The following is a 14,634-nucleotide window of genomic DNA, read 5'->3' on the forward strand; positions in this document are numbered from 1 at the left end:
GAGAATCAACAAACAATATAAATAAGGGTTTTTCAGTGATAAATACCATGACTAAAACAGGATAATTGAGTACACAGTGTGTGCTGGATGGACATTTAGACGTAGTTGTCAGGTAAGACTCTTCTGAGCTGAGACCTAAATGGAGAGCAAGAGCCAGTCATAGAAAGATAAAAGGGCCTTTCAAGACAGGAGAAACAGCAAAGGCAAAAGCCACGAGCTGGAAACAAGTTTGACATGTTCAAAGAATGGAAAAGTCAGCTAGACCTGCTACAGCACAGAAACCTGGGAGAGAACAGTAGGAAATAAGGCTGGATGGACTGGCAGGGGTGAGACCACACATGGTCTTATGGGCCAGGGCAAGGATTTTATTCTTAGTGGGATAGGAAACTATTAGACAGAGTGATAACACAGGATGTTTTAAAACGATAAAAAATCACTTATGTTTTTAAAAGACTGTTACAGCTGCTGTGGTAACAATAATTTGTATGGCAGCAGGAGTGGAACTTAACCTTGAATTGTCTTATTTTTTTTCTCAACAGGCTGTATGTTAGTATATTTTAGTTTGTGTTGACTTACTTTAATTGTTTAATTTAAAATACTTATATTTATTCTAAATATACATGTAGACTATGAGAGGGAACTGGACTTAATCAATGATTTTCAATGAGTACTACTGAGATAAGTAACCCTGCCTCCCAGGAGGGATTATCAAAATCAGCTGAAGAACATTTTTCAAACTACACATGAAAAGGGCTGATGAAGCAAATTTTTTTTTTAAGTTTTTAAAACTGAAAAACATTGGGTAATAGTATAGGATTTTCTTCTTCAGTTTCAACTAACTTCATCTTCATTTAACAACCTACTAACGCAAATTCATTCCAGACCATGTATTATCCAAAGATACGCTTCTGAAATCTTAAGTTCTAGTATCCCTCACATTGATAGTCAATCTCTCTCTAGTGTTACTTCTATGTAGATGTAAATCAACACCCCTATGGTACCTGGAATTTCTTTATATCATTAAAGAGGTACCTCTGCAAGTTTTTAATATCTGCTCCTGGAAATATTTTCTACTTTAACAGTACCAATTTTGTTTAGGAATGTCAATACTGATTCCTTACTAGAACTAAGGACACGATCTGTTTCAAATCCATTCCTCCAAAGTCTTGCCTTGTACCTTACAAAGGCACTAGAGATACTAGATGTTACTAGATTTAGCACTACTTCTAAGAGGTAGGATAGTGTAAAGTTTAAAAACATGGACGCTTAACTTTTAGAAATACATATAGATATAAATATATTCCATGATACTATGTCTACGACCTGCTTCAAAGTACCATGGGAGCAAGGAATGCGTGGTGTTTTCAGACAGCGTCTGGTGTGCAGAGAAGCTAGAAGCAGTACGGAGACAGGCCTTTGGAGCTCGTACTAATGTGAATGCCCTTGAAACAAATCATAAGGGAAAAGACTAAAGAGCAGTTGAAGAGGAACAGGTGGAAAGTATGACCCTAAAACCTGTGTCCCTGGAAGGAAACAACCAAGAGTCTTTTATCACATTTGCTCAAGTGCTCAGTGGGGTGGCTTGAAGAGGAAAGTAAATGTTTGTCTTGGGGCCTAAATAGAGTCCTGTCGAATTTTTGTGATGGCTATCATTAGGCTTTGAGGCTTCACCAGATGACCTTCCCCCAGACCCTCATATGTCTTGCTATGTGCTGGAAAACATTTATCTTCTGTTGAGAGGGAACTGAAAGATCTAGAGGAAGTATTTCTATAAAATATGCTGGGCAAAAGGGAAGAAACCTTTATTTGTTTAGCTGATCCCGGAAAATATATGGAGCTCAATGCTGTCTTGAGAAAGGACAAAGAAAAATTTGATAAAATAGTTCCTTGGGGTTAAAAATTGGAGCCTGGGAGGCATGTTGTTCAGATTTAAAGTTCAAATCAGCGCTATCTGAAATCAGTGACTACTCATACCTTGCTCTTGCTGTGGTGTGTCACAAGCTTTTCAATTCCCTTATTATTATAGCTGAGGTCATGGAGAAAGTGGTATTACAGTAGCACAAACTTTTGACCCTCTTCCCCCAGAAAAATCAGGCCCTGAAAGTGGTTTTTATAAAATCTAGACGAAAAGACATTGCTCTAGTTATTATCTTTGTTTCCGAAATGTTTGCAGTTGATGCTAAGGCTTTAACTCAGAATAAACCAAGACTTCTCTCTCAAGAAGAAATTACCAATGGGAGCAGACCAAATTCACCGATACAGATGCACTTACTAGAAATTCTGGATATAATGTGGTAGTTCCTGTAGCTGGAGGTATCTCAGCTTACTTGGTTGGATGAATGAAATCTGGACACAGTGGTGAACTATACTTAGTAAAGTTGAAATGTCACAGCTTCCCTGGCATGATGTGGAAGAGGAAATCCAAAGGCTTAGAGTGACCAGAATATTGGAGTGAATTTACCATGTGCAATCTGCATACCCACCCTACTCCTGATACTGCTTCTACAGCAGACAAGGTCTAGTCAGGAGCCAGAAACCACGTGATAAATTTGAACAGCGAAATTTTATCATAAGGAAGCAACAACTAGTAACAGAACATGAACTACTAAGAGGGAAAGAGACCTGTGAAGAATACCGGAATAGCCAATGTAGGGAAGAGCCACTTCCTGTATGGCTGAGGTAGAGTACTAAAATAAACTCGGAAGAGGGTCTTTCTTCTCCAACCCCTCATTCACCCAAGGCTGAACTTCAGACTTTGTTGGAAAGGATGTGGCTGTTGCTCACTGGATGGCAGAGAAGCTCACTGAGGTATCACAGATCAAGGCTGGTACACAGGAGACACCACCTGCTGGAGTGCCAGAAAAACTTGCTGGGGATCTGCTATCAGGGGTGACAGTAAAGTTAGCTAGAAAGCCAACCACTGGCATCCCAGAAAAACTCACTAATAAGCTGCCTGCTGGGATGTCAGTGACACTCACTAGACGGTATACACTACCGGGTCTCCTGAACACAACTGGCAGAGTAGCCGCCAGCTGGTGAGGAAGCCACCCACTGGCAGCCACAGCATAAGACCAAGAAGAAAACACTTGAACCAGGAACAGAAGCATTTTCCTCTTCCAGTGTGTCTCTAGGACCCTCTAATGACAAGGTCTAACATAGTGCCAACTGGCAAAGGAGAAAAGGAGAATTCAGCTGGGGTTATGATGAAATATAATTGGCCATGAGATGGTAACTGTTGAAACTGAATAATGGATACACAGGATTATTATGCTATTCTGTCTTCTGTGTATATTTGAAATTTTCCATAATGAAAGTTTTTTTGTTTTTGTTTTCCTAAAGCGTGGGCTCTGGAGTCAACCTGCCTGACTTTGAATCCTGACCACTTAATGGCCAACTATTTGGGGGCTCTTTTTCCCAGTTTATAATAATAGTACCTACCTCAGTAGGGGTATAAGGAGGATTGAAATAGATACTATATGCAAAGCAATTACAGCAGAACTGGCCTGTGTTAAGTTCTCAATAAATCTTATCTATGACTACTATTTGTATTATTTATACTGGTGCTGACAGTTTTAATTTTTTAGATGCATAATACTAAAACCACCCCGCAAAAATGAATATCTATAAAAATAGGAGTTGATAATTCATAAAAAGTTATTCCATAGATTCAGGTGGTTTGATCTTTAGAATACTTATATCGATCTGTTATATTTGTGCCTCAAAGAACAACTTACCTTATCTTTGATTTTGTCAGCTCTAGCATCCAAAGGCTGGGTTTTGTTTGGTTCCTGACTACACTTTCGATTTCCTCCACCTGAGCTTATACTTTTAGTTTGTCCCACAGAACTTGAAGCAGTAGTGGATAGTACAGATGTGTTGATACCAGATACAGACGACGTATTGTTTCCATTTATTGACCCATTTACACCTTGAAAGTAAAAATAAATATATTTATGCAAGAGAATGTTATTCAGCCATAAAAAGGAATGAAGTAATGACATATGCCACAATGTGGATGACTCTTGAAAACATTAAGCTAAGTGAAAGAAGTCAGACACAAATTATGATTCCATCTATATGAGATATTCACAACAGGTAAATCTATAGAGATAGAGTGCAAGCTAGTGGTTGCCAGGGACTGGGAGAGGGAATAATAGAGAGAAACTGGTTAACGGGGATGAAGTTTCCTTTCGGGGTGATGAAAATGTTTTGAAACTAGATAGAGGTGGTTGTTGTACAACACTATGAATGCATTACATGTCACTGAATTGTTCAGTTTAAATTGGTTAATTTTACATTTATGTGAATTTCACTTCAATTAAAAAATTTTTAGAAAGATAATTAAATGCGAGTATTCCCCCTTTCGGAGCAAACTCCCCAAACACTTACTTAAGTGAAAAGAAAGGTAATAAAAAACATCTAAAATGCTATTATAATTTGCAAATGTATTCTAACAACAGTTATCAACTATGAAATATTAATGACAATTTAAAAGAAAAAGGCATACTAACATATTAGTTTTAATTAATTTAATGCTTAATTACAGAAAAAGTAATATATTTTATTGAGTGAACGTGAAGGAGGTAATGAGATACAGAGGAAAAAGCAGTGGAGTCTGGAGTTAGAAAACCTGGGTTAAATTCTGCTATGCAATGTCAACATGTAAACAGTGCTTCCTTGAATAACTTATTTAACCTTAGCTGCAAAATGACAATGCTTCCAATCTCAAAGAGTTATTATAAGGATTAAGCAAGACAATGTGAAAGTGTCTAGCACAATGCCCCATAATTGTTACTAAATGTGAACCCTATTAAAAATAGGTATTGAAATGGAGGATTTGTAGTACTTCACTTAAAGTTAACATGGATACCTTTTTCAGGACCATTTCGATTACTTTTTCCCGAAGCCCTCGAATGGAATGAAGAAGAATCATGATTCTGGGCTGGAGGAGCAAACAGTGGTGGAATTCCCAGTAATGGTGGAAAGAAGGTTGCCCCTGCACGCGTATGAACATCTGTTGTTCGCCACCATTCTGCACCTCAAAGTCAAACATCAAACAAGCAAAAATATTTGAATTAACTTTCTAGCTAATTTAACAGTGCTTTTTATATTTTATTCCCGAAAAAAAATTCAAATTTCATCTTGGAACAGAATTGCTGAATTACACATAGTTCTGATCATCTTTCTAATTATAAGACAGCTGATTAGAAGTTATACACTCATTATTCTGCTCATTAAGACAGTATCCAAGGATCTTCACTTAGCAGCTTCCTTGAGTTCAAATTTATGAAGAACAAAAGTAGTCTATGGTTTTAAAAATAAAATGGGAAACTTGGAATATTAAAGAACTATTTGACTCTTTGATGACTTACATCATAATTTTTCTAAATTAGTAAAGAAACAATATTTAAGACTATTTTAATCTACTTTAAAACCTTAGAATTTAAGGTTACCATCTACAACCTATGTTAAGAATTTCCTTAAATTACATACAATATAAAGCTGGCTTTGATAAATCAGGTGGTTTAAATAATAATACAAAGACCACTGTGATCCAGCATATCTCAAATGCATTTTTGGAAGAAAACATCCTATACTCAAAACAATAGAGATAGCAAAATCAGTAAGCCTTTTTTTGGTGGGGGGGGGTGTCTAAGCAATGAAAAGTGCTTCAAAGAAGATTTTTAAAACAAGTTAAGTCACATTAAAATATAAAAGATTTATAGTTTCTCCCCTTAAAGTTAATGAAGAAAGCCTGAATTTTATTTATACTTCCTCTCATAAATTACAGATAACAATGTTTTATCAATGTAAAATGACTAAATGGTAGAAAACCATCAAATGCAATTTAGATATTCAAACAGTGGCTTTTAGTTAAAACTTTTAGAAAAGGAGAGAAGACAAATTTTATAGAATACATTATTTAGGGAAGGGTGAAGATTAAGAAGAAATTTGAAATAACCCAATGGACAGTCTTGTATTGCCCCATGTAAAATCTCGGAAAGAATATTTTCCAATTGGCTAACCAGCTAGATTACCAAATCAGTTATTACCTTTCAGGCTAATCTTCCAAGAGATATAGGATACTTTTCATTGACTTGATAACCATGAAAAAATTAGAGGAAAAACCCCAATAATATAGTATGGGAAAAATTCAATATTGTCAGTGTACTGTATTATATGATCTTTAAAGCTTTTCTAGGAATATCTCTTTATTAAAAATAGGATGTTAAGTGATGTGCACCTTCATTAGCTAAAGACAAAAGTTTAGCTTAATAAAAAGTGAAATGTTCATGGTAACTGACATTCTGAAAGGTCTAAAAAACAGTATAAGCAGAAAACTGCAAAAGCTATTCTTCTGCACTGCAGGAAGGCACTGCTAGTGAAATGACACGAATGTATATTCAGCAGTGGCTGAATGATGGGAACTGAACCAAGAATAACTATACAAAACCATAAATCATTTATCTACTGTTTAGATGAAAGAACTGTATGTAGATAGGAAGAAAAACTATGTATTTGGGGCTTGTATTAGCACAGCTGGAATCTCTTGTTATTTATAGGTTTGAAAACTAGGTCCTACATAGCTGATAAAAAAGGAAACTTCAGTTTCCTGAAATATTCATATTATTTAAAATAGAGTCTATAATTAAAGCATTACAGTTGAACGTTCAGACTTTGTAAACAACCCACAAATCGGTAAGGCAGTCAAAGTGTAATAAGACTCAAATATTTTAGACATAATCAAACTCAGAAACAACATAAAAATGTACTTAGAACGTCAATGGTAAATAAGCACACAATAGGGATTAGAAAAAAACACAACTGGAAAATGTGTACGTTATAAATAAGGTGACACCATGAGTAAAAATACAAGTAAATAAGATCAATTAAATAAAAAGATGAAAAAGATAGCGCTTCTGATCACAAGCTTCATAAATGTCTAATAATTCATGGGAAATAACAGAATTTTTGACAAGTGATGAGCTTATTTCTCTTCCAAATTTAAGAAAATAAAAAAACAAAATTTAGTCACTCACAAACTAGCTTGTTGATAAAATGAAATATACAAAATAAGAATCACATAAACCAGCACATGATGAATTTCTAAATGTATTCAAGGGCAGTAACTGCATGGTAAAAACATTAATCATATTCAACTGAAAGATTCTAATATTTCAGAGGATATACTGAATCTCAATTTGAACATAGAAGACAGGAGAATTTAAAAATCTTTCAAACTTGATAGTCAGATACTTCATGAAAATTCACAGTAATATAAAAATATAATGATTAAAAACTGTAAATGTTTTAAAAGAACTTACCGTGAAATACTATTTCAATATAAAAAACTTTACTATACTAATATCCATTAAGTAATTTGCATGTGTTGATTTAGTCATCTGAAATGTAGACACATTTAGAAGTGGATAATATTTAAAAATAAACTATTTCTCATTTAAAATTCCTAGTAATTTCTTCCTGTGTATCTTCATCTATTTAGTAGGTGATTTAAAATTTTTGGCATTTTGGTTACCCTTTTGAATAAAACTAATCATAGAAAATTTAAATTTAAGTTATACAAAACGTACAACTTAAACAAATGAGGCCTCTAAAACAAGGTACAGTCTCTGTTCACTTGGCAAAAAAGTATGCTTATACAGGCATACTTTTACCACTAAAGACTCTGTCTTGTAATTGTCTGTTTATCTATCTCCTAAAAACTATAAGCAACATAACATATACTATGTTAGTATATTCCTCAGTGCTTGGCCTACTGCACAGAACACAGTAGATGCTCAAAGAACTTTGTATAAGAAATGAATGAGTGAATAGTTTATGTAGGCTAGGGAAGTTATCAAAATTTTTTTCTATACAGTGGAAGTATCAACATTATTGAAGTTGAGATGAGCAACTCTTTACACCTGTTAACCATGTTTTCAGTGCAAAAGATATTTGATTTTAATTATACAATAATTACATTGTGGTTTAGAAATGCTCAAAAGTAATTAATACTTTATATATCAAACTATATCAAATATAATAAACTATGATAAAACAATTTTTAAAATTTAAGGTACTAGCAACTATCTATATTACTATTATCTATTTTAATTTTTTATTCAGCAATACTATATTTCAGCAAATACCTATTGAATACTCATCTTGCTAAGCAACCATGCTCAAAACTGACTGAAATAAATTCCTATTAGTATTTTTAAAGCAAATGTCAAGACTTAGTTTAAGACTTTGTTTTAACTTTCTAGCCACATTACTATCTCCTCTCTGAATTAAAGAAATAATATGACTCAAGAAATAGTACTTGAAATATATACTTAGCCAACTTTCCATTCTACATATATAATTCAAACAAGATACTTGTTTCCTTTTAAAGAAACACTCGACAAGAATAAAAACAATGATGGTTACCAATTACATACTAATTAGGTGTGCTAAACACTGCATTCAGCACTAAACATGGCTTATCGCCTTTAATCTTCACAAGAACCCTAAGAGGCAGATACTATTATTATTATTATTGTTATTCTCATTTTTCAGATGAGAAAACTGAGGCTGAGAGGTCAGATTACTTGTTCAATCAAGGTCACACAGCTAAAATGTAACAAAGCCAGATTTAAATTCAGATCTATTTGTCTCTGAATTATGCTCTAATTTTTAAACTACTTTCTATAACAGTAAATCATGCATGCTTAACTAAAATTTATTAAGGTAAAGTTAATCAGGAAACACATTAAAGTTTAGACTTTCAAAATAATATAACAAGAGAAATTACAGTATGTTTGTCTAAATTAAGCTTTAATTGGTGTCTTACTGAACTCCTAAATCCTCATAATCTGTAGAATTTGGGATAATTCTGGTCTTCCTGCCATACAAGTGGTGCAAATCTATGGTTGTTTTAATGAAATATGAAAAAAATAGAAATTTAAGAGCCAAGCTCATCTTACTTCTAAATGCAGAGAAATGAGAACTCAAAATAAAAGTGTATTCATTATAAGAACTGGACTGCAGTTTTCCACTGTAAGTTAAATATTTTTTTAAAAAATCAAATGAAGCTGAGAATAATTAATCAAACTCTATACTTCCCATACATATACTTTTCTACTTCAATAAAAAGCATGAGAAAAACCTGGCCTAATTACTCACTTTTGTGGCAGATGCCTATTTTTCTAGCTTAACACTTGAATACCTAGTCAGTTGTGCTGCCACCTAGCACACAGAGTGTTTTATTTTTTTGCACAGGATAAAAAGGACTGAGTTAATTCTTGCACAAGAGCTTTAATATACCAGGCATAATATACTATTCTTTTTGTTCAAGTTAATTACCAAACTACTGCTTGAACATTTTCAAGCTTTCCTCCTTTCCTTGAACACTGTTTGTAACAGATGTTTACCTGGAAAAGACGCTAGTTGGGGATGTGCAGCTAAGGCTGTGGGTGTACCAAGTGTCCCCAAACCACCAAATTCTGAATGCCCTGAGCTGGCTGAATGCAGACCAAAGACTGGGTGGCTGACCACTGGGAAGGCACTCGACACTGTGGACAGGTTAAACAGGTGATCCCCAGCTGCTCTGAATAAATGTCCTGGGAGGGAAAAAAACACACTTAAAGTTGTACTAGAAAAAACAGATGAGATTTATCTGATTTCAGCGTTCATAGTGGGTTAAAATTTATAATAGTTTATCTATTAAATTTTTATTATACCTTTTTTCTTTTGCATTTCTGTTCTTCAAACCCTGCAGAATGTTTCTAGAAACATGAAAGTACTCTAAAAATAATTAAAACGAATGGTATAACCTTATTTACTTTGAATTTTGAGATTTGAGAATGACGCTTTAAGTACATAACTTTCACTAATTGTAAAGTTTGACCTGCCAAAGTGAGGCAAACTTTCTGCTAATACATGCACATTAATATTTTATCAAAATTTTTTACTCATAAGAAGGAAGATAAAAACATCTAGTTAATACGAAGTTGAAAATCAATAAAATAAATCCAGAATCTGTCACCAATTCATTACTCAAACTGTCATACACTCTAGGCAAAGAGTTCCTAGTTTCCATGTGCCAGAATTGAAGCTATGTTCTCCATCGAACATCTTTTAAGTGAGGAGAGTTGATACCAAAAATGGATTATATTCTAGCCTGATAAGGCAATGTATACAACAGCATAAAGATTTAATAAATAAACTTACTAATTTATTTCTAAATGCATCCGAGGGTGGTTATCAATATAAAAGTCATTTTTAAACATTGTGATAGAAAGTTCATATTCAATCCAAATGTGTGGTTTTTCAATCTCTACGTTTACTCTAAAGAGAATCTAGTACTAAGTGTCATAACCCCAAGTTGCAGTGTTATACCATCAAAAACACAACTTATTTTTCATAGTTTGTAGGGATTTGGCAGAAGATTTGTTAATACTTGGAAATCTTCCTTTTACTTCCGGGAAATAATTAAGTTTCCCTGGCTTGATACTGTGGAAACAGAATATCAAAAACCCACACTCCAGGCTATCTTAAGAATTTACTGCATGAAAGCTATTGCGCTCTGTGTTAAAATAAACATAAGGCTTCCTTATTATCCTGTTTATATCAGACCTGACTATGCACTACAATATAGTTTCAATACAATATGTTTAAAGTAAATTAAAAAATACAACTTAAAAATAAGTATATTTTTGTTATCATTTAGTTATCAACAAAATCCCTCCTCTTTGCTTTTTTATTCACTGAAAACTAAGAGGAAGTCATCAAAGAGGTCACAGTGTACTCTCATTGACTAATATAAGCCCTATATTCTTTACTGAAATAACACTATATTTTTCATTGAAGTAGTAAGATTTAAATAGATTGTATCAAGTATATCTTACATTAGCCTACAAGGTAAAAAGTTCTGATTGAGGGTTGAGGTCCCACTATAACAAAGCAATAAGTAGATCTCATAGGGAAGATCCTCAAAGTGCCTTTACAAGGAAGGCTCACAAAGAAACTGAGGGAGGAGAACAAGGGAAGGATACAAACTTGAGTATATTTTCTAAGTCAGCCAATCTTAGTTTTTGTTCATCAAAGCCTAAACAGAAAATCTGTGAACTTGGTACTTTTGTGTAATCAGAATTCTAGACTGCAATTAGCACTGAAGTTAAGTCAAAACAAAATAGGGCATGCTACTGGAAGAAAGGAGGTTACTCAAACATCACTATTTTTAAGACTAGTGCTATGGCACCAGAAAGATTGTGTAAATTTTTTTTTGGTGGGGGGGAAGAACAAATTCTCAAAAACCCAGCTAGTTTCTCTAAAAAATGAGCCTATAACATTAAGAGCCAGTGTTTATTTTCACATGTGATTGCCTATAAAATCCCCGATTCTCACTAATCAATTCAACTTCCTGAATGACATGTCCTTAATCAAATGTTTTATTTATAAACATACTATGATCTGTTACATTTCCTTCTACATCAGTTTTCTTGATAAGCAAGTTGAGCTAAACATTCAGTTTGTGAATTTTAGAATCATTTTTCATTTATATTTTATAAAATAAAAGTTCTTAAATTATATTTGTCAACTATATATATGTAGCAGTGACTTAATACAAAAAGTTTTGTGAGGTAAGCTCAAAACTACACAAAATATTATAAAAATTCAGAACACATTAAAATTATAAAGGGTCAGAAACTGATAGAAATAGTTGCTAGTAAGCAGCATTCTTAGATGTATAGTTAAAACATTAATTTTCTAATTGTGAAGAAATAAATGAGCTTAAACCTTGGAGTCTCATGAACAGAAAACATGAGTAATACCTGAATGAAGTTGTCACTCTTGCAGCAATAATTAAGAATCGATCTTACACAACTTGATAATTTAAAAAGTTCTTTTTTTTAACTCTAAAAAGAGTGATATCTAGAAAGAGCTGAATATAAAATTTCAACAAAATATGAGCTTTATTCACCATAGATTCAAACTGGGGAAAAAAATATAGTCTTGTTCACAGAGTTATATCTATGCCTAGCAAAATTACGAAGAAGCTACCTTACTCTATTTTCTTATTCTTTCTTATAAAACTTTTGAAGATAATTAAAGCATAGAAAGTACTCGAGTGACAACAGAATCCATAGGGCCTATTCCTTGTTGGTAAGAAAAGGTTCACGTCTATATTTAGTAAAGAATATCAGGCCCACATTATAATGATTACAATGATACCATGCATTATTAAAAACACACATTAGAGATTTTCTTTGCTTTACATGGATAAAGTTATACAACAGAAGAGAAATAATTTCATATTACATTTAATAATCTTTACTAAATTTTGCCTTTATAGCAAGAATACAGAAGTCAGTGATACAAAAGTGTATCTTTCTCATTAAAAGGCTCTGTAATAGTACATACAATTTTAGTATTGTTTTTGCCACTGCCTTTAAAAAAAAAGCCAGCTACTAATTCCATGTAAAAACCTTCCAGAATTACTGTTCTTTATTCAACAGTTTCCATAATTCACACATTTCATGAACATATCTATTAAGCACCAGGTGCTACGTTTAGTAATTAGCATACAAGGATGAATAAGACATAATCCCTAGTCTTAAGGAACTCAATGGTTTGAACATAATTGAAATAGTATAAGACTGTTTTTCATACCACAATGTATAAAACAAATTAGTTAATATTTTAATATTATAAACTGGTACTGTCACATACAGGATTTAGTAACAGATCCCAAATACCTAAAACAGTGTCTTGTACATAGTAGATATACAATAAATATCTGTTGAGTGAATTGATTACTCATTAAGAGCAGAAGAGGCACATCCATGGGACTGATTCCAAAGGGCTTCATCAGAATAGGAAGTTGTCCTGAATTTTCATCTAAACTTGCAAGGATGATTCTTACTAGTTTCCTTTTGCCTTACATGTCACCAACCCTGGGTCCTAATTTTTTTTTTTTTAATTACCACTTGGCCTTTTATTTCTCCTTGATTCCATTTAGGCCACATGTTGGATTTGATCACATAAAATTCTACCACCTCCAAGCTCTTAAATTCTTAAATTTTACTCTAACCATGGTTTCCACATTTCCATTTCCTTATTTCTCAGCATGACCGTTGGTCTCTCTCAATCTTCTACCAGTCCCTTGACCCTATCTATCTCCTTCCCTCTCAATCCCATCTCGGCATCTCTCCTTGTTAACCTTGAAAGAAAACTCTTACACTTGTATGTCTACTTCCTCCTCACTTCTCAGAATCTTTAATAGCTGTGCCAAGTCCAAGCCTCCCTTCCATTTTGTCTGTAAAGGAACTTAAGTCTTCCTAACCACTAGATTCCATTAATCTTTGCCCTTCTCATTTTTAACCTGTCTCTATAAATCTGGCATTGCTGATTGCCTCTTCCTTATTAAAACCCATGTTTACCCTTAAGCTCTGGGTCATGGAATTATTTTGATGTTCTTCTTAACTATATACTTATACTTATACTTAACTATAATACTACTGTCCACTTTACTGGGTTTTCTTTTTTCTAAATGTAAGATTCTTAAAGATTTTGTCCAACTGTCTCTTTTTTCCTCTTTATATTTTCTTCCTCAGTCATTTCATGGGCTTCCACTATTTTAACTATCACTTCTATGCACATGAATTCTAAACTAGGATTTTAGCTCCCTGAGAGCAAAACTGAATCTCATTCATCTCGGTAATCCCCAATACCTGGCATAATCTGAAATATAACAGGTGCTTAATGAATGTTTCCCACTGTTGTATTTTGGGTCACATTATTTCTTCTTCTTCAGACCCTCCATGCTTATATAACATGCTCTTTGACTTCTTTTGCCTTTTATAACCTTAACTATCCTTTCATAATCATCTCAAAAAAATATTGCCCAAGAAGTATTCCTGAATCTCCCAGACAGATATGTTTTGGACCTCCTTTGAATATTCATGATTATTCACAATCTTTCATCATACCATTACTAGAGTATAAGGTTATAAAGGAAAGAATCATTTCTTAATCATTTTTACTCTGTACAAAACACTGTATAAAGCAAACTGTTAGCAGTTGCAGGGATAATACTTCATAATAATACCTGCTGTGGATAACTCTAAAATGGTAGTTTTCAATTCTTTGTTTCTCTCTTCCTTTAAAAAGCTAGAATAACCAGGAGTCATTTTTAAGTGATAACAATATATCACATTTTTTCTCTGTTCCAATTATAAAAAGCATTCACAATGTTACTAAAAGCTCTTTGGGTAATTAGAAGCTAATTTAATGACATCTATGTTGTAGCTTTAATCTTGTTATACAGCAAGAGGGTGCTGTTTCGGTTACACCCTTTGGTTTCATTGCCAGGACAATGCCCTTCGCCTTCTCCAACTGTCTTGAAACTTCAAGCCACTGTTCACAAGGGGATTTTTGATCACAGACTGGAGATGACTCAGTGAACTCTACAACTACATTTACAACAAAGCATATTCTGTATTAACAAAAGAGCAGAATATCTTCTTATAGGAAACAAAAGACAACACAAGCCAAACCAGCTCTATTAGATTTATGACTACAAAAATAAAATTATTTGGATGTTAGCATGCCCTGCTTTTGAAGAAGTAACTTTTTTCTACATTAATATAC

General features: G+C 33.5%; 1 protein-coding gene across 10 annotated transcripts in view; it reads right to left on the bottom strand.

Annotated features, from left to right (window-relative positions):
- BAZ2B (bromodomain adjacent to zinc finger domain 2B) overlaps window positions 1-14,634 on the bottom strand; it is a 381,771-nt gene that overhangs the window by 104,815 nt on the left and 262,322 nt on the right. For 6 of the 10 annotated variants that reach the window (XM_082841892.1, XM_082841897.1, XM_082841896.1 and 3 more), the window contains 3 exons: window positions 9,414-9,602; window positions 4,871-5,038; window positions 3,735-3,928 (listed from right to left, as the gene is read on the bottom strand). In XM_082841892.1, coding sequence (XP_082698018.1) covers window positions 3,735-3,928; window positions 4,871-5,038; window positions 9,414-9,602 — 551 coding nt within the window. The remainder of the gene's footprint in view (window positions 1-3,734; window positions 3,929-4,870; window positions 5,039-9,413; window positions 9,603-14,634) is intronic. The other 4 variants (XM_082841900.1, XM_082841894.1, XM_082841899.1 and 1 more) reach the window with 3 other exon arrangements.

This window comes from Leucopleurus acutus (assembly GCF_964270905.1).
Source record: "Leucopleurus acutus genome assembly, chromosome: 6".
Classification (NCBI taxonomy): domain Eukaryota; kingdom Metazoa; phylum Chordata; class Mammalia; order Artiodactyla; family Delphinidae; genus Leucopleurus; species Leucopleurus acutus.